This window comes from Rissa tridactyla, chromosome 2, assembly GCF_028500815.1.
Source record: "Rissa tridactyla isolate bRisTri1 chromosome 2, bRisTri1.patW.cur.20221130, whole genome shotgun sequence".
NCBI lineage: Eukaryota > Metazoa > Chordata > Aves > Charadriiformes > Laridae > Rissa > Rissa tridactyla.
Window position 1 is genome coordinate 160,523,886 of NC_071467.1, and position 20,880 is coordinate 160,544,765.

A 20,880-nucleotide genomic window follows, 5' to 3' on the forward strand; every position below is an offset into this window, starting at 1 on the left:
TTGCATGCAATTTTTTGGATAAAGGTCATTGAATAATCACCAGAAGGATGGTGATTTTCACATACCAAGATCTGGGTTAGATTTCAGACAGCCATAACCCCCTAACTTTTTAGATTGTGCCTCTTGGGACTAAATATTTCCCATTTCTTCCAGGCATGTCATTTAGGTGATTTACCCTGTTATTTCAAATCTGATGCTGTATCCACCTTGACATCAAAGTGCACACAGCTGGTCCTGCACGGTCACCGGGCTGACTCCTGGACCACGCTGCCTCTGGCATCTTCATGCCGCAGACAAAATAAAGCCTCTGTATCTAATTTCTACCATCTCAAACTCTCCAGACCCACTCAATTGTTCTTTTTCAATATGAATAGCCTTAAAAGTAATAGCAAACAAATAAATTGGAATAGCCTTGTGCAGTACAAAGCTGGCTCGCACAAATCTAACCAGCTTTGTACATCTGTTACTGCCCACTCCCATTGAGTCATACTGAGACTTAGTCACCCGCATCCTCAGTCTCTCGGTACGACTTATATATCTGCCTCCAAAACACATGCTGCAGTCTAGATGGCATGGGGGAGGGAGGAAAGCAAAGCAATGAGCAACCTACTCCTAAAGGAATAAAGCGATGTAGCAAGTCTTATGATACTATACTACCACTAATATATCAAAACAACAAAACCAAAAGGACAGAAATTCCTGTGTATGTCAGTTTCGAATCTTTCCTTGTGCAATAACGGAGTGATTTGATATAAATCCTCAAAGACTTCTAGATAGGATTGTTCTCAAAAAAAAGGAATTTTTCTGTTCAATCAGAGCTACTGAGCTATGCCCTCTATTCCACAGAGTTCAGACTTTGGATTCTCCTTGCAGGCTATTAGCATATGTAGCATATTTGCTATTCAGAGTTTTACATAGGCTTGTAATAGGTACAAATCCAAGGCTGATCTAAAAAAAATCTGCTGGTGTGCAGACTGAGCTGAAAGAAACCGTTCACAGCTAACGTTAATAAAAATCCTGTCTTTCTTTGTTCTTGGTAGGATAGTTGAAGTGCTCATAGCTCAGTAACGTTAGTGGAGGAGGAGACCCCGAGAGCCCTGTTAAGGTGTGATGCTGAGGAGTGCAGCTTTTAGCAATTTTTTGTGAGCTCAGGGCTCTTGTCAGCACCCGGCTTAGTTTCTCTGTATCTTGTTTTCTTTGTTTATTTTATTAAAGGAGCTGTCTCCCCATATTGAAAAGCTGTCTTAGTAAAGTGTCACCTCTTGCTTGAGTTATGTTGTAAAAAGAAACTGTAATGTCTGGCAGGCATTTCACATCCTTAAATTTGGTGCAATCCTAGCACATATATAGAACTTAGTGAAACAGAAAAATACTGTCTCATAGGTGACACCATCAGTAGTCAGGCCTGCATGATGCTACCTACGCTAGGACTCTGAAGTTGCTTATAGCTGAGGAACGCAGCCTTTCAGCAGAGGTGGGCCATGGGGCTGCCATGAAGTCACTGTGACCTGAGTCACCTTGGAAACGCTGCCAAAGAGTTGGCCACATCTGGAGTACTGTGTCAAATTCTGGGTTCCCTAGTTCAAGGCAGACAGGGAACTGCTGGAGAGAGTCCGGTGGCGACTATGAAGATGATCAGGGGACTGGAGCGCCTCTCTGATGGGGAAAGGCTGAGAGACTTGGGTCTGTTTAGCCTGGGGAAGAGAAGACTGAGATGGGATCTCATCAATGCTTATCAGTATCTAAAGGGTGGGTGTCAAGAAGATGGGGCCAGACTCTCTTCAGTGGTGCCCAGTGACAGGACAAGTGGCAACAGACACGAAATGGAACACGGGAAATTCTGTCTGAACATAACGAAACACTTCTTTACTTTGAGGGTGCCAGAGCACTGAAACAGGCTTCCCAGAAAGGTTGTGGAGTCTCCTTCTCTGGAGATATTCAAAACCCACCTGCACGCATTACTGTTCAGACTGCTCTAGGTGAACCTGCTTTGGCATGGGGGTTGGACTAGATGATCTCCAAAGGTCCCTTCCAACCCCTACCATTCTGTGATTCTGTGATCCTGTGATCCTGTGACCATGTTCATGGGTCATTGACACACCACCATGGGCACAGGACTTCACCCAGCCATGTTGTTCATGGCCATGTCTTGCATTTGAAGGGACAGTTGCAAAGCATGGCAGCAGGGAGCATTTTGTGAAACATTCTTTTGATACCCAGCCCTGAAGTTTTGGACCAGTGTTGAGCGGGGCCATAAAAAGGTCCTACTTCCATCCAAAATACCTTGGAAATTGGTCTCTGACCTGTCAGTCGCAGCATGCCCCAGCGTGCCTTGTTGGCTCCTTGGCTTCAGCCATTGCAGAGAAGCTTTATCAGCCTGGCTGCCAAAGTAGCCTTGAACAAAACAATAATAAAAAAAGAATCCTTTTTATTTTGTGTTGTTTACTGGATTCAAGGCTTTAGTGCTCTATTATTTAAGCTTGCAGCCTCCACAGCAGAATTGCTGGAAACCCTCTTCTGACACCAAGGTCTCCAACTACAGCAGCATCCAGACCAGCGTGTCTGGGCAAGTCTTTTTGGCAGAAATCCTCCCCAGTAAGGAAAGGAACAGTGAAACTGGCTTGAAAAGGTGAAAAATGGCTTGGCTAACCATATCTCACTCCTGTTGCTATTTGGCTATGCTATGCCAGCCAATATATCCTAAAATGTGGTTTTCTTTCCTATTCTCCAAAACAGTTCTGAGAATTGGTTCTTTGTTTTCCCAAAATATCAAAGAACAAGAATTTTATTCTTCCTTCTTTTCACATAATCCCAAGTATTCTGGTATAAGGACTGTCAAAGAAGAAAGAGCTGGCATTAGGAAGGATCACCCTCTAGATGTAGGGGTAACCCAGACAAGAATCACCTTAGAGTTAGTCTCACCTTTGGAGGAGAAATTAGCGTGAAGAATCTGTAACCTTCCAGGTATCTGTTTTCCCTCTGGAGGAAATAGGGAAGGAAGTGGTAGAGAAGGCAGGCGTGCTTGCAGACAGAATCCTCCTGACTTACACCCTGCAAAAGCCAAAAAGCACTGTTGACAAGCCTGTTAAAAACAATAAAGTCGACTTAGTTGCTTTTTTAGATCTATTAACCCCCTGTGCTATCAAGAAGAAAAGTCGTGGAAAACTGCCTGTTGAGTCACTGTTGTGGGAGATTGCCCTCCCCAGGAGGGAGCCTGGCTGGTAGCAGGAGCACCGAGCTGTGGCTCTGCTGTGTCACAGCTCTGCTGTCCTCCGGAAAAGGCTTTGGTATCCCTGGGGCCGTATTCTTCAGTGAATATAACAGGAGCTGCCATGACAACCTCTTGTAAATAAAAGTGGATTGAAATCAAAATAAATCTGAAGCAGCTTTGTGGCTGTAAAGTAAATCTAAACTGCTCAAGAGGTCATTTTTTCTAATTGGGGATGACAGGAGTGATGTCTGGCTGTCAGATGGCACTGGGTGATGTGAAACACTGACTGAGGAACAGGAGCACAGCAGGGAAGCTAACAAAATTTTACAAAACAGACTTTGCATACTGTTATTCCAGGTTAGCAGCACTAGGAGCTGCAGTTTCTGGTGGCCTTTCTTCCTTACAGCGATGGTCATAGACTGGGGTATTCACAGAAGTTGTCTGTCCGAGGATGTAATGCAGGACGGGTGGATACAGGGAGTGATGCCGTTCATTCTTTAGCCAGGGCTCTGCAGTCTCAAATGAGAAGGACTCTTGCTCGTACCGAGATGTTACTGAATGCCTTTGACAGAAGTTTTTTAATCGTCTCTCCGTCTCTCCAGAACCACGTGATTTTCCAGGGCACTTATTCCAAGCACAGTAAAGCAGAGCTGTAGAGCAAGAAAACTGTCTTAAGAATGGTTTCAATCCCAGGTTAACGGCAGGGCGAGCCTTCAATGTGTATCTGTTGGCATAAGATCAGAGCAGTCAGGTATGTGATAAGGGCTAGGGTTGCAATGTTGGCCTGTCAAGAGTAGTGTGCTGTTTTGCAACACTTTTGGAGCTGTTTTGTTTTGTTTTGTTTTGTTTTTTTTAAAGAGTTACTGTATCATCAACTGCATCAACACGTGCTTCTGGAAGAGGAACACAAGAAATAAATAGCTATCTAGTCTGTATTCTAGAGAGATACACGCAAAGAGAAAATAAGCATCTAATATTTCCTTGTTTAACCAACAGGTTGGAATTGAGAGGGAAGTATTTGCGGCCTGGCATTTGATATATGTATTTTTTCCTTCTGTAAATGGATGCCTTCACATACGGAATCCTGTGAAGAAGTGAAAGATGAAAAAATTGTTAGGTAGCAGCTGCAATTACAGGCTTTGTCACAGAACTACAAGCACAATTATTACCTGTTTGAAATGCTCTCCAGCACTGTATTAACAAAGAAAGGTCTCATGCTGTCCAGAGAGGTATAGCTCCAGTTATTTCTGCTTACAAGTAGAGATCTCCTCTTCTGCACATTAGATGAAGTTAGCGTACCACCATATCTCAAAGTTACATAGAATAGAGTCATCAGCTAGGTTTCATGATACTTTTAGACTTTAGAATTTAATACATACATGTTTTTAAGCTTGGCATTGTGACTGGGAACCGAAATTTAGCTCCTAGAAAAATAGCTTTACCTACCTACCCACTCCTCTTTTTGAAGGTTTCTGATCAAAAAAAGAAGTTATGGTTTCATTCTCAGCTGTTCCAGATTTTCTGAACCGTTTTTTTTTAATCTGATTACTAGGTATGGGTCCCCTTAAACCCAGTTTCTTCCATCCAGTCTCCAGCTTTCTTAAACAGCAGGTTTTCTCCCTGTGGATTACAACAAGCAGTAATATAGGGACGCTAATATGTGGAGCTCAGAAGAGGTTATTTCCTTGATTTATTCCATGGAAAATAACTTAGCACACATCAGATCCCAGCCTCTGGGAGGGTAGATGGGTAGAGGAAAATATCGGTAAATCCTTTGGCTAATTTAAAGTAAACACAAGGGGATATGTTTTTGTGTAACTTTCCATTAGGCTTTTAAACTTCTTCACAGAGATTCTTCACTTAAGTCCTGCAGTAACATATGAAGTAGGAGTAACAATAATAATGATAATCTATTTATTTACAGTGTTTATAAATGCCACTTATGGATGAATAATTGTTATATGGAGTGTGTAAGTCATTTTGAACTTAAATATTTATAAGAATAAGCAAATTAACACAGAAGCTTTTCTTTAAGGTCCTGCAGTGCCTGGTTCAGCCTCCGTCCAATCTTGCTAACAGTCGAAATCTAAACCAAACAAATTGCCTCTTCTTTTCGTTTTGAGATGTTTGCTTACATTTTCGTTTACAAACGAAGGCGATATGAAACAGAGCCGTCAAGGCATAGCGAAGAGGGTGACATTGTATAGCTGGGTTGGTGCTTTGTCATTTGGGCCTTTGTAGGTAGTTCCCATTGAATGTGCATAGATAGAGCTGGGAGCATACTAATGGGTCATGAATACTTTGGTTTGTGGCCTAATGATTTGGGGCCAGCTTGGCCAAGCCTGGCTGCTGATGCTTTTTTTTTTCCCTTTCCAACTTGGCATGAATTACTCCCATGTGCTTCAGTTCCAGTAATTCAATATTTTGTTCCTTATTTTTGTTGTTCGTTATGTAACCAGAATATTTTCAAACACTTGTAAGGATTATGCCTGAGTTATACACATTTTTGAGCATATTTTGGATTTAGTATGATTACACAATGTGATGTGATTAGACCTGTGGCTGCTCTGAATTCTGAAGGCAAGCAAACCTTGCAGACTTCCCGGATGGTGCTAATTTTTAATTAAGCTCTATTTAATCTCAAATTAAGTTTATGTGAAATTGCTATTTATTTATGTTTTGAACTATTTTAAATGGGATGCAGATGTGGTGGTAGAGAAGCACTGAATCATTACATGGAAAAGGTGATGCCTTGCATCTGGGAGATTCTGCACTGGGGAGGTATTCCTGACATTTAGATCAAGGTTTGGGATCCAAGCCTCAGTTCTTCACCACACGGCATTAGGCAACTCCTTGCTTTTGGTCATAGAATTACTCATTATCTACTTTTCTGATCAAACAGATGCTAAACTTGACACTAACATAATTTCCTTATGCATGTAGAAAGGAGCTCTAAAACCCCTGTGGCTGGAACACGAAGTAGCATAAACAGAACAGACGGCAGGAGGTAGAATATAATTGCAGTTTGTTTTTATTAGTTAAAGATGAGCATGTGTGCTTTTCTTATGGCTTTATTGTCTTTAGTCACACAGAATTGGGTGCTCCTCTCCAATCTGTGCAAGCGAATTGGTTATTTCCTCCCTGAGCACCGTGTCACAGTTTTCTCCCTCTTTGTTATATATATTACATATTTTTCAGAACATCGACATATTTTCATTCAGGGTTTGTTTATTGCCATAAATACTCTTTTAACCAAGATTATACACCTCGCTAAAGACAAGGTAGACCATTTGCTGAGCAAGTGGCTATATTTAAAGTGTAATTTCCTACAATTTTTTCTGTGGGATTTGAGTACCTCCCCTTGAAAGTTTTAGCACAGGACTTCTGACTTTGTGTCTGCAGGTGCTTTTTCATGGTGAGGTAGTGTAAGCGCTGCTAAGGGCTCCCTATTCACTTGGTACCTCTGCCATTGGTTTCGTAGCTAAGGAGAGCGATCAGAGCCTGTGTTACTGCTTACCAGCAATCGCTATGGGTAAAGCAGTGGGCACTTCGGAAATAAAATCATGGGCTACAATCATGGGATGCTCTGGTGGAAGGAAGAAGATATTAATATAGGACATCAATTTTTCTTCTCTGTCCTGGCAGGATCTCAGCTCATTTGCCATGCCCTTCTTGGACGGTGATGTGGAGAGCACAGACAAAAATGCTGCTCGCAAGGTAGGATATTTCCAAAGCTTCAACTTCGCTGTGGTGGCTGAGTTCCTCGGTGGTAAACACAATTTATTAGGTTTAAAAAAGCCTGAGGTTTTAGTCTTTCCTGGTGTACCATTAGCCTGTTGAGGGTGATCCACTAGGGCAAATATAAAACTTTTGCAGACCGTACCATGACGATGCTTATGTGGTATAACCTGTAAATGATGCTGACCTTTGGTGGTATTGCTATAAATACTGCAGATGTTGTAATTCAACGAAGTGACATTGCATAACTTTATTTTCAGGAATATAGTTAGCTAAGAAAATTTGTGGTGTTCCTACAGAAATACAGTGCCCAAACAGGCATCTGTGGCTGTTGGTATGTTTTCCTGGAATTCCCTCCTGATGGTTGCCCTCTGGCTATGGACGTTTTAACTGTTCAGTGTCATTGATCTATCTGTCCTTGGCACTGGAAAAGTGCACTGCCTTCATTTGCTGAAGCCATAGCGATAGGGTCTTCCTTTAGACAAGGTGGAAAGGTTCTTCCTTGGAGGATGCTCATGTGGGATGAACTCAAGGTTATCCTTCTGGAGGCATTGCTGCGATTTGTTTTTCCAATGGCCTGCTGTTAAATTATACTAATATATTCACAGAGTTTTCTTGCTTCAAAATGATCAGGTGGGCATATTCAATGGATGACATTAGGGATAGTTGTACAGTGCCTACACAATCTTCAAAGCAATAAAAATTGTGGGTGGGTTCTGCTGTCTTCAGGTCCTGGCCTCATCATTTTCACAAAGCGTTGAAGTACAAGCTGGTCTGCTAAATGTAATCCTCCTACCAGCCAAGTTACGGGCTTGGTGAAAAGAGTTATAGATACTCCTCCGAACAGTAGATAACCCCAAAAGCTGATCTACAGCTACACAGCGGACCAGTTTGACTTGTCACAGTATTTACAAGGCTATGTACCTCTGTGAAGATTAAACCTGCTACAGACCATTTGTCAAAGAGTCTGCAGTTATAGTTCAAGGCAGGTGAAGCAATAAATATCTCCTTAGCGAAGCTAATCTGCATCTAGAACAATAATAATTTAGCTCTGTTGACAGCACGAGTTTCTAGTCCTTTGCACCTCGCAGGAAGGGACAGTTGTTTAAAAAAATTCTGCAGTCCTTCAGCAACCGAATATGTTTATAACGTTGGCCTTGTTCCTTTCTGCATTGGACCTTTTAAGACTGACGTAGGAGTCACTGACGCAGAGGAACTCTTGTAGATGCCAGGGAAGCTAAAATATACAGTGTTACCAAAAGGTGCTTGTTTGGTGGGTTTGAATAAAGTGAACAATGTGATGTTTTTGAAAAGGGTTGTCATGCTGCATGAAGGCAGAGGTTTCTAGCCAAAACTTGATTTTTCCATTTATCACCTCGTTTCCTCAAAGAAAGGTGAGAAAGCTGCATGAATCTGTCCTGAAGAAAAAAATATACCGAAGCTAATCTTGCTCGTGTGTAGTATTACATGATATCATTTAATGACTTCCACTTTACCATTTATGAGGCCCTTGTTTTTCCTCTTACTGGTCTTGGGACTCTCTTTTGATGAGTGCTTGTCTTAGGGACAACTGCAAGAACATTTCAGTAGTTGCCCCTTTTTACAGCTTCAGTAAATGCTGGGGGTTTTTTTCCCCAGACTTGGGTCAAAGTGGAAGTCCAATTAAATTTGGAATAACCATGCAACTGGGACTTAATGTCTGAAATTGCTTTTTTAACTGACCTCTTTGATTGAGTGTATAAGAGCCAGATTTTTTTCTAACATCATACTTGGAGCTCTGTTCAACATGTGCAACAAAGTGGTAGGAAACCAACCAGAAGTGGCCAACCTCTAGTAAGAAAGAGATGGACTAGGAAAATCCATTGCCACACATCTCAGCCTAAATATTGTTTTCCTCAATGTGAAGGGTGTGATCTTTGCTGCTACTGAACGATGGGTAGCATCAGACTGCAGTATTTTATTTAATTCTAACATTTGCCAGTCCCTGCTGGTGCTACATAAAGAAGTTCCCAAGCTGCTGTTCACTTTCAAGTGAGATGGGTTTTTTACTTTGTTCAAGTTCAAAATGGTAGTATGATGTGTAACTTTTGTATATTAAAAGTCAGTATTTCATCAGTAGGATGGCTTTTCCATTCACCCGTCATGTTGGAGACTGGCAATTCATCAGAGATGTCTCTTCCTGCACTTAACTCTTCTGTCGCCTGGGCTAGAGATCGAGGTAGAAAAGAGTATTTCACAACCTGTTGTTCCAATCTGCCATTAATTTAATTTTCCTGTTCTTTGTGAAATGCTTTCAGAAATGGAATTAACATTTTTCACAGAGATCCTCAGCACTTTACCATGCAAGTGTCTCTCAGTCATTATCCTGTGACAACAATCCTCATTCCACAGCTAGGAAACTCAAGTGCAGAATTATTTGTTAAAGTTCACATAGGAATTTTTTGGCAGTGCTGAGAATGTGACACACATTTCCTGAAGTTTAGCCTTAATCACTTCTCATTAACATGCCTACTGTTATAAATGAGGTATTCTTTCCTCTATGACCGATGGCAGGAAGGGGATAGGGATAGTTTTCACCTTCCTCTCCTGGAGATGGAGAATATAATATTCTGAAGACTTGTGTAGGAGTTTTTGGTGTGATGCGATGGAGAAAGGTAGCTCTTGTGCCTGTGGCAGGTATTCCGTCCCTTCTTGTTGCCTGACAAAGTGCCTTAATACTTGTACTGGTAGCTTTGTCTAAAACAATTAGTATTGCTGGTCACCCCATGCTCAAAGCTAGGACTCTCCAGAAATGGCTTGAGCCCTTCTTGCAGAGAGGCCTTAGAGGACCATTAAATACAGCAATATAGACACAGATAACTGGGAGCTGAGAAGCAGTGAGATTTACTGGACTTCTCAGTCTGGGAAAAGCCAGTGGAAGAGGGGCAATTTAGAGGCCTGGAAAATCATGAATGATGTGGAGCATCATTCAGAAAATAATTCTGGTATGGTGTGGCAGGGCAGCGGTCAGGGATGAGTGCCTCTCTGCACCCAAGTGTCTCTATCAATTTTAGAGGTCTTAGCACCTTGAATGCTTATAGATCCTTCATCTAAAATGTAGGTTAAAGGATAAGGCGTGGAAACTATAGGAAACAGATAGCCATTGCTTTCAGCTGAAAGCCCAGGATTGTGAATGATCAGAGAGAAGAAAATGCCACGGGAAGAAAATTGTCTATAGGGAGGCAGCTACCAAATTATAGATGGAGGGAAGAGGAGGAAGAAGAGAAGTTTGAAGAATAATATCACGGAATCACGGAATCACAGAATCATGGAATCTTCAGAGTTGGAAGGGACCTCTAGAGATCATCTAGTCCAACTCCCCTGCTAGAGCAGGATTGCCTAAAGCACATCCCTCAGGGCTGCATCCAGGCGGGTCTTGAAAATCTCCAGAGAAGGGGACTCCACAGCCTCCCTGGGCAGCCTGTTCCAGTGCTCTGTCACCCTCACTGTAAAGAAGTTTTTCCGTGTATTTGAACGGAACTTCCTATGTTCTAGCTTGTGCCCATTGCCCCTTGTCCTGTTACTGGGAACCATTGAAAAGAGCCTGGCTCCGTCCTCCTTAAATCCACCCTTTAGGTACTTGTAAACATTAATCAGGTCCCCCCTCAACCTTCTCTTCTCCAGGCTAAAGAGTCCCAGCTCTTTCAGCCTTTCCTCATAAGGGAGGTGCTCCAGTCCCATAATCATCTTGGTTGCCCTTCGCTGGACTCGCTCCAGTAGTTCCCTGTCCCTCTTGAACTGGGGAGCCCAAAACTGGACACAGTACTCCAGTTGTGGCCTCACCAGTGCAGAGTAGAGGGGGAGAATGACCTCCCTCGACCTACTGGCCACAATCTTCCCTATGCAGCCCAGGATGCCATTGGCCTTCTTGGTGACAAGGGCACACTGCTGGCTCATGGATAATTTGCTGTCTACCAGGACCCCCAAGTCCTTCTCCAGCATGTCCGCCCCTAACCTATACTGGTGTTTGGCATTCTTCCTTCCCAGGTGCAGGACCCTACACTTGCTTTTGTTGAACCTCATTAGGTTCTTCTCTGCCCAGCTCTCCAGCCTGTCCAGGTCACGCTGGATGGCAGCACGGTCCTCTGGAGTGTCAGCCACCCCTCCCAGCTTGGTATCATCAGCAAACTTGCTGAGGATACACTCCGTCCCATCATCCAGGTCATTAATGAATATACTGAACAAAATTGGACCAAGTATTGACCCCTAGGGGACACCACTGGTTACAGGCCTCTAACTGGACTCTGTGCCGCTGATCACAACCCTCTGAGTTCTGTCACTCAGCCAGCTCTCGATCCACCTCACTGTCACCTCGTCTAGCCCACACTTCCTCAGCTTCCTAATGAGGATGTTATGGGAGACAGTGTCAAAAGCCTTGCTAAAGTCAAGGTAGATGACATCTACGGCTCTCCCCTCATCCAGCCAACCCGTTATAACATCATAGAAAGCTATCAGATTGGTCAGGCATGATTTGCCCTTGGTAAATCCATGCTGACCACTTCCAATAACTTCCTGTTCCTCTATGTGTTTGGAGACGACATCCAGAATGAGTCGCTCCATTACCTTCCCAGGGACAGAGGTGAGACTAACCGGCCTGTAGTTCCCTGGTCCTCCTTCTTGCCTTTTTTGAAGATTGGAGTGATGTCAGCCTTCCTCCAGTCCTCAGGCACCTCTCCTGTTCCCCATGACCTTGCAAAGACGATGGAGAGTGGTCTAGTGATAACATCTGCCAGCTCTCTCAGCACTCGCGGGTGCATCCCGTCAGGGCCCATGGATTTATGAATGTCCAGCTTGGCCAAGTGGTCTCTGACCCGGTCCTCCTCAACTAAGGGAAAGTCTTCCTCTCTCCCAACCTTCCCCCTTGCCTCCAGGGTATGGGATTCGTGAGGGACGGCTTTATCAGTGAAGACCGAAGAAAAGAAGGCATTCAGTAACTCTGCCTTCTCTGTGTCTTCCACCACTAGGGCACCCGTCTCATTCATCAGTGGACCTATATTTTCCCTAGTTTTCCTTTTCCTGTTGATATACTGGAAGAATCTCTTCTTGTTGTCTTTAACTGCAGTGGCCAAGCTGAGTCCTGATTGGGCTTTGGCCCTTCTAATCTTCCCCCTGCATAGCTTTGTTATATCTTGATAATCCTCATAAGTTGCTAAGCCCCTTTTCCAGAGAATGTAAGCCTTCCTTTTTTTTCTGAGGTCCAGCCAAAGCTCTCTATTTAGCCAGGCTGGCCTTCTTCCCCGTCGGCTCGTCTTTCGGGACATGGGGATGGCCTTCTCCTGGGCTTCTAAGAGCACCTGCTTGAAGTATGACCAGCCTTCCTGGGCACCTTCGCTCTTCAAAACTGCCTCCCAAGGGACACTCTCAACCATGCTCCTAAACAGGTTAAGGTCTGCCCTTCGGAAATCCAAAGTGGCAGTTTTGCTGGCTCCCCGCCTCGCTTCACCAAGAATTGAAAACTCTATCATTTCATGGTCACTCTGCCCAAGACGACCTCCAACCTTTACATCCCCCACAAGACCTTCTCTGTTAACAAACAGTAGGTCCAGTAGGGCACTTCCCCTAGTAGGTTCCTTCACCAGCTGTGTTAGGAAGTTGTCTTCCACACACTCCAGGAACCTCCGGGACTGTTCCCTCTCTGCTGTGTAGTATTCCCAGCGGACATCTGGGAAGTTGAAATCCCCCACAAGAACAAGGGCAGATGATCGCGAGACCTCTGCCAGCCGCTTATAGAATACTTCATCGGTTTCTACATCCTGATTAGGGGGTCTATAACAAACTCCCATCACGATATCTGCCTTGTTGGCCTTCCCCTTAATTTTTATCCATACACACTCAACAATGTCATTCACACTGTTGAGTTCTAGACATTCAAAACCGCCCCTAACATAGAGGGCCACCCCACCACCTCTCTTCCCTTGCCTATCTCTTCTGAAAAGCTGGTAGCCATCAATTACAGCACTCCACTTGTGTGTGGTGTGAATCGATCCATTCCTTTATGGAAATAATAGAATTGTCATAAAAATTTAACAGAAAGATTGGAAAAGAAATGTGCTTTAAATGTTCTTTTCTCTACGTGGGGAAAAAGCTGGTGAGATGTTTATCCTAGGTGATAATAGTGACTGTCATATTAATGAGTGAAGTGTATTTAAAGCAGAAGATGCTAAAGCTAGGCATTTTAAAATTAAATCCAAGCAACTCTGATAAAACACCCTTGAATGAATTGGCACAGCATCCTCTGACTGGTGCTGATTTTGAATAAATCTTGGAGCAGAGATGAAGTTCCAGAAGACTGCAAAAAAGGCAATTACTGTGTTAATATTTGCAATGTTTGCAATTAGGATAATTTACAGGTTTGTCAGTCTAACATTAGTCCTGGGCAAAACAATGAAGTATCTGATATTGGATAGTTAATGATGCTATTATAATAGACTCATTTGGATTGGAAATAATGATAAACAGTTTTTATTGAACAAACGTGGGGGTTTAAGTGAATTATAAATTTGATTGGAAAATGTCACAGTGTTGATGTCATGTATATAAAAAAGTAGCACAAGACATTTTGATTTAAGAAACTGGAGTGATAGTGAATAAACATGGAGCCTATTAAATGAGTAGAAACCTGTCTGATAAAATAAATTGAGACTCATCAGTGGAAAGTTTTGTTTCTAGGCAGACAAAACATTCTGTTACTGTACTATATCATACTTTATCAGTGACTTGAAAGAAATACAGACTTATTACTGATATAATTTGTAGTTCATGCAAAAGTGAGGGGGAAGAGAGGGGTAAATTGTGACCAGGAAACTCTCCAATGCAGAATGACGTGAATCACTTAAAACACATTTTGCAAACAAATAGCCTATCTCAGTTTGGCCAAATTGTGATCGGTTATACCTAGGAGCAAATAACACAGACTTTATTTTTGGGAAGTCTTTCACTTTGATTAGATTTTGAGAATAGCTGTAGGTAATCAGCTGTACATGGCTTCTAGATGTGACGTGGTGGTTACAGGATTAGTTTGGTTCTTTGGTGTGTGAACAAAGGAATAGGGTGAAAAGTAGAGGGTTTGTTATGACTGCATTTGGCACCGACTCACAGTTCTGCTCTCAGTGATGCAGGAGGGCGTTGATGAACTAGGATCAGAAAACACCGGAGGAGTGACTCCAATATTGAAGGACTTCAAGGAGCGCTTTGGCCTGCTTCTGGTCCCAGCATTGTTTTTGTTTTGTTGAGTGACTCATGGGAACTGCATGAGCAACCCCTGGAACAGGGAGGAGAAATAAAAAATATGCCATTTTTGCCCCTGCCCCCCCAAAGAAATCTCCTCTTGATTCATTTTTTCCTGGTCTTTTAATTGTCCGTTTCTTTATGAGCAGTGAAGTGGCCTCAGCAAGGAGGATGGGGAGCGTGTCCTGGATGGTGTCACAGCCTTGGCACGAGGCACCTGCAGTGGATGCAGTGAGCCTCAGGGCAAGGACACGTGTGCCAACCGCTGCACTGCTGTGTGCATGGCTCCTTCTCATCCGCTGCTGTAAAATAAATGCAGTTAAGGGTTAGGAAGTGGACTGGGAGACAGCCCTGCTTTCACCCTTCCTCAAGCCTGCTTCTGCCTTTGAGCAGCCCGGCTTGCTGCTGGAAACCTAACCCCGACCATCCGTACAGCAATGCCGGGCTCTCGGAGCCTGCCAGAGCAGCCAGCCGCATCCCATTGTATTTTCATTTGGGAAAGTGTCATTGTACTTTAGTTTTGGGAAGTGACATCTCTGATCCTGTAAAATATGTTGTCGTCTCAATTGTTACTGCTCATGCAGAACCAAGGGAACTGGTGGTGGTGAATGTAACCATGTGGTGCCTGGGAGAGTGAGTCCTTCATTACCTTTCAGCCTAATGAAGTCAGCTCTTGTGTTTCTGTGAGCTCTTTTATTCCAGCAGAATGAGAGAATCATCCAATTAACTTTATCAAAGGGCTTTTTTATTAAGATTCAGTGGAAGGGCAGGAAACAAGTGCAGACGTCTATCTGGTGCATCGTCTCTAATTGTGTTTGCTGTCCCTTTCTGTTATTTGCTTTTCAAAATTTTTTCTAAGTGAAGAGGCAAAATAAAGGTCAAATAACTCACAGTTGTAAAAGCAAACAGAGCGCAAATGCTCCATAAATGTCCTAAATATTTGGAGTTGTAGAAAAAAGGAATGGAGCTTAGGAGTGTTTAATGACTTTCACTTAAATTCAGAAGCATTTTGAAAGGCTGTTTAGCTTGAGCCCATTCATATTCTAGACAGATTGTTTTTTCAGACTGTTCTGAGAAATTAATCTAAATTCACCAGAAAGTGAACCAGAGCCAGAGATCTTTCAGGGAGGGCATCCTCTGGGGAAGGCTGCGTGTCCAAGAAAGGACCTGTTGAGGGAGCACCCTGGCAGGGGACCAGAGAAGATGGCTGCAACGAGGTGCTGTGGCAGGGACACGGGCAGCGCCTGGGTTCCCCCGGCTCCGACACAGCCTCTGCCTGTTCATGGGCAGGGTCTTCTCAGCAGAACTCCTTCATTTTTCTGGGCACGTCACTTTGGCAGGACACTTCTCTTCCCCGCAGTTCAGTGGTCCTTAAATTCTAGGTTGGGAGCAGAAATGGCTTCTTAGGGAGGACTTTATATTATGGTAGAAGGGAGGGATCATATTTTCAATACAAAGCATGGGAAAGAAAACAAAAAGATTGAGAAGATTTCTGCCTGTGAGTGAGAAGAGACAGGACTGAGATGGATGGTGTGTGGATGACGAGAGACTAGTTTGTGGTGACGTATGAATAGTTTGATCTCTTAGCACGTTGTGATGGGTATTATCATATAGTAGTGATTAAATCTTTAATCTTTCTTTTAAAGTAAGATGAAGAATTGCAAGTTGGGTAAGAAAATAGTTGAAGGGAAAGATGGTGGGCTGGTATTGAAAGGACAACTAATGGATGGAGGGACAGAACTGGCAGGGTTTCCCCAAGCCCAGTCCTTGGACTGATCTTTGCTAGTAAGGCTGAGATGAAAAATAGAAGCAGACTAGCCAAATTTGTTGATGATGCAAAGAGAGGTGTTTTTTTCATCATAGGGAAGGACCTTATACAGGAAGACCTGGATGACCTTCAAGATGGATAATTCTTAACAGCAGAAGATACAAGGTTGTTCACTTGGGATATGTTAATAGGAGCAATAAATAAGAGGTTAAGGACTGTTCTCTTGGCCCAGGGCTTGAGCACAGTCCTGTAGCAGATCCAAACTCTTGCACACAGTAGAGCAGCGTGGCCACATGCAGCCTGGGACTGTCCTTGGCTTGTGCTCCCCCCGAGCCCAGGCGGCACCTGGGGGTGCTCACGGCACAGACTAAATCCCCATCAGATGGTGAGTGAGCAGGGAAGCCGTATGGATTCAATGGTTTGAGCCTGTGTCCAGCTGTTTCATTCACTGGCGTGGGGTAGGCTGGGACTGGTGATAGTTTATGTTGGGATTTTTCATTTCATTTTTGAAAATGAAGGTGTGGGTCTACTGGTCTGTCACAGGATGGCTCTGAGCCATTAGTGTGTGTAGCTGGAAGAAAGGAAGAAGAGCTTAGGAAGAGCCCCGTATCTAGGTGAAATGACAAGGGGAGCTCTGAGGATGCTATTTCTTGATTTGAAATCTTCTAGAGCTGCCCAGCTCAGGACAAGTACCAAGATAATACTTTATGTTTAATTCAAAAAATTTAAAGAAAGTCTGCTAGATGCCAAGCATTGTAAGGCATATCTCATTTTGTTGATTTTAGTGACCAGTTCTGGATGTATTTTAGGAGCCTGCCTAAGATCATTTGGTGTATACAACAGGGCAAAGTCTCTCCCTGGTCCCCAGCTGAGGATTCTTTTGTGCTCTGAAGCATGAAAACTGATAGTGTCTTACAGCATTTTAGGATATATTTACTCAGTGCTATGTAAGGTAACCGGTTTAGCCTTGAACAAGTGAAGTCAGACACTAGAAACAGCACATCTGATGTAGCACGGGGCTCTGCTTGGTTGCTTAACCTCACTGGGAGCACATTGCCGTAGGCTGAGGGTAGGGTTGCACTGGCACTATTACCAAGCTGCTAATTTAGCCATGTTCCTTTGCAGACATAGGGTCAGGAGCTGAGATTCCTCTCCAGCATAACCAGTTTTAAGGCTTAGGGAGTCCAAGCTTAGGTGTAGAGCTCAAAGATCCCATATATGCTCTGCGCAAAGCCAACCCAGGGAATGTTTTGTTGTTGGTTGGTGTTTTTTTTTTAATTAAGTGGACAGTCTTCGTACTTAGAGGAAATTTTTAATTTGTTTGATTAGACCTTATTTGTACATTGATTTGTATTGTACTTGCATTGTGTGTTTGGACTTTTTATCTCCAAAAGGCCAATTAACCGGTCCGGGTCAAACGAGCCATATCAACATGTGCGTTTATTAGGTGCATTTCATATTTCTGCCCATGCTTACTTCACTGCTTCTCCTGGACTAACACAAACTGATGTTATTAATGTGAGGTTAATAAATAATAAACTGAGGTTATTAATGTGAGAAACCAGGGTGCGCAGTACTTTTTTTTTTTTTTTTTGCTGCTACAGCTCAGCTGGAGGAATAGTTATTTTTCCAAAGCACATGTGGGAGTTTTGCACCCACCTGCCTGTCATAGCTTCAGGAAACGAGTCCAAAAAGCATGAAGAACAGGCTGATGATCCATCTAGCTGTGTAACCTGCCTCTAGCACCACTGCCGGAGTCGTCACACCGAGTCTGCAGAGGATGGTGGGGTTTATTCCACAGCAGAGATTCTTCCGCATTCCCAGCCAAAGCATGAAAATTAGCATCACCTTGTGACTTTTATATATGCTGTGATAACTGTTGTTGCTGATGATTTTACTCATAGAAGTGCCTAATCATCTTTTAAATCTTGCTATTCATTAGCCTCAAATAATATTCTAAGAAAGCAATCCTGTTGTAATTCCCAAAGCAAAATCACAGGTATTTATCTGCTTTGATAGTAGGTGTAACCTGTGTATAATTAACATGTGGAGCGGCGGAGGAAGAATTCAATGTAGTAATTTCCTTTAATTTAGTAGCACGCACATGTGTATTTAGCAGTGTGCCCCTGGTGCTCCAACAATTAGCTAATTCATCTGCCTGGCACGATGGAGAGAAAGCAACCGGTTGTGATTGCAATAAATAAAAACATCCCACTGCTTCTGCTCGGAATTCGAGAACAATTTGCTTTCGTGTCTGACTCGTGCATACAAGGGAATACTGACGTTATTTGACAAATTGTTGCTTGACATTTTACGTTTCTAGAATTGCTTTAGTGCATGAGGATACCATAGTCTTTTAAAAGGGTCTCCTATCAGTGTGTCGTTATAACCGAATAAGCATGCAGAAAAGATAACAAGAAATATTAAGGGAGGCACCAGAATGACGTCCTTCTCTTAGCTTTACAAATGTCATGGTTTGTCGCTTCAGAAAAAATTATAGTAAAATTACCATTCTGGAAACAGTCCTAAATTACAGTCGTAGTGGCAGATTTGTATTATGATTAGAATGAAATGGAAAATACTCTTATTCCCCACTTGCAGGCAGTAGATTTGGCAACAGAACTCTTTAAATTGCAATGCAAAAGGAGGTGCCGTTGTGCTACCTGGTTGTTTCCTGGACCAGGTAGTTGTGAAGAGAACAATGTATAAGTAGTCTCAGATGATTTACAGATGATATTTTAGTAAAGTTAATTAGCTTTTATGAGAAAGCTGCCACTTTGGGTCTGTTTACCCGTGAGAAAAATGCTATTTGTTTATTAATTTACTTATAGCGTGGTTATTATACCAGTTCTCAGTTGAGGGATTGTGCCTTATTGTTCTTGATAAATACTCACTGGGAGACGGTCTGTGTGCCAGGGGACTTAGACTGGGAATAAAGGAGATATGGCAGAATAGATGTGTAATGTCAAATGAGTTTCCAAGGTTGCACACAGAATCTGTGACAGAACTGGCAAGTAAACCTGAGGCTCAAGGCACTGCATTAAGCATGAAACACTACTTTTTTCTTCTCTGATGGATACTGCCAAGAGTGTTTGGTACCCAGTGCTTCAGTTAGGATTGATTTATCCTTTCCAAAAATTTCCCCGTGAGGGCAACTGCTCCCCTAATTGATCTGCAAAAGGACAGGTATATTTTTGAGATATTTTTGTCCACGCTGTCAAAAATAAGTGTACAGGTATAAAAAGCAGTTGTGCCTCTTGTCAGACATCTCTGTGCTGCACAGCAGAACACAGAGCAGAATTCATCAGCTGTCCAGGGCTGTGCCAGCGTGGCTCCATGCCCCTCCTAGTGACCCATGCTGTTTGTGTCCGTCTCACAGATCAAGTGCCTTTTAGGTTAGAAACCTTCCCAAATGTGGGACCACACTCTTTCCAGTTCCTTCTGCAATTCTCATGGAGCAAGACCCATTCCAGCTCTGTCCCACCCCAAGTGGAAAGAGGAGCTGGTCCAAAGTGCATGTGCAGGAGACAGAAAGGATTATGAGAAGTGGGATCCTGTCTTATGGAGGGAGCAGCTATTTGGCCATCATGCTGCTCATGCATATTTATACAAGTATTTTGGAGCTGTAGCTGAGCATTATTTTGAAAAGGGAGTTAATTGCATAAGTGTTTTAAACTCAGCTGACCATTTTTAGCTGGATTCATGTACACGAGCCCTTTACTGACCTGAAAGAAGGCATAGCTACCAATGAGGCTTTATTCTTTCATTTAAGTCATTCTAATAAAAGATATTTTTCTCTACAGTGACTCCTGTGGCAACAAACCCCATACCTAACTAGACTGGCACATATCAGGTGTACCTGGCATCTTCACAGGTAGAAGTTGCTGTCTGCTCCGTACTTCCCTGTTTGTTTTGCATAGCTGGGAAGAGAGAAGCAGGCGTGCAAGAGGCTTGAAACTCAGCAGCACACCATGGCCATGGGCACATACACCGTGGCCTTTGCTTATGTGTCCCCTGGAGACCTGAAACCCACCGCTGCCTTTTGCCAGGAACAAGGCCCTTCATTCATGAGAATTGCCCCCAGCTAAAAAAGCAGCCTCGTACCCACAGAAGTGCTTTGTGCATCCAGAAGGAAATAAACTCTATGTATACCCAGGCGCAGGCAAATCCCACAGAGTTTTTGAGTCAGCTTCTATTAATTTTATGTGGGAAGAATTTCATCTTTGCTCCTTTTTTTTTTGTTTTTCTGGATTTTTATCCCCCTTCGCTGGGTGAGCCTGCACAGTGCAGGGCTGTGTTGTGCACAGATATTCACGCTAGCTGGAGAGCCAGCACAGGTCCCAAAAGAGGTACAGCTGCTAGAAAGGTCATAGTCAAGCTCAAGGCTGGGGTAATTAGCAGGAACGTCACCACTCTAAAAGGGTTCCTCTATTTTGGGACTCCAATCCCACAGTTGTGGCTGTGTCTGGTGTTGTAGAGACCTGTCAGGCACTTGGGAACTTGTGCACTGTGCTGGGTCGTGCGATGTCTCCATTGCGCATTGGAGATTTAAGTACCGTAGGTGGGTGCTTAAATTTGGGAGGAAGACTTTGGGGAGCTCTGTTTCCTCAATGGCAGTCATTCATTGCCTTAAATAAATTCATTGCCAGTCATCTTTCAGTTGTCCAGGGCAGGAAGATGGATGCGTGGCAAATAAAAGTAGTAAAAAAAATCCCACACTATATGTGTAATAATAAAATGTAAGCACACATGTTGATTTTTTTTTGGTGAAATTCAGCGCGTCTTTAAGTGCAAGGGGCAGCACGGAGCCCAGAGCGGTGGCACACACGCATCTGCGTGTCAGTGCAGGCAGGCACTGGGAAAGGTGAGGTCTGGCTAATCCACCAGCTGAATAAAC

The 20,880-nt window shown here is 43.3% G+C and overlaps 1 protein-coding gene across 6 annotated transcripts in view; it reads left to right on the forward strand.

Moving 5' to 3' along the window:
• The window catches only part of PRKAG2 (protein kinase AMP-activated non-catalytic subunit gamma 2), a 251,980-nt gene that overhangs the window by 83,155 nt on the left and 147,945 nt on the right, over positions 1-20,880 (forward strand). For 5 of the 6 annotated variants that reach the window (XM_054193035.1, XM_054193037.1, XM_054193038.1 and 2 more), the window contains one exon: positions 6,857-6,928. In XM_054193035.1, the coding sequence (XP_054049010.1) occupies positions 6,857-6,928 (72 nt within the window). Of the gene's footprint in view, positions 1-6,856; positions 6,929-19,786; positions 19,858-20,880 lie in introns of those variants that run through there. The other variant, XM_054193040.1, reaches the window with a different exon arrangement.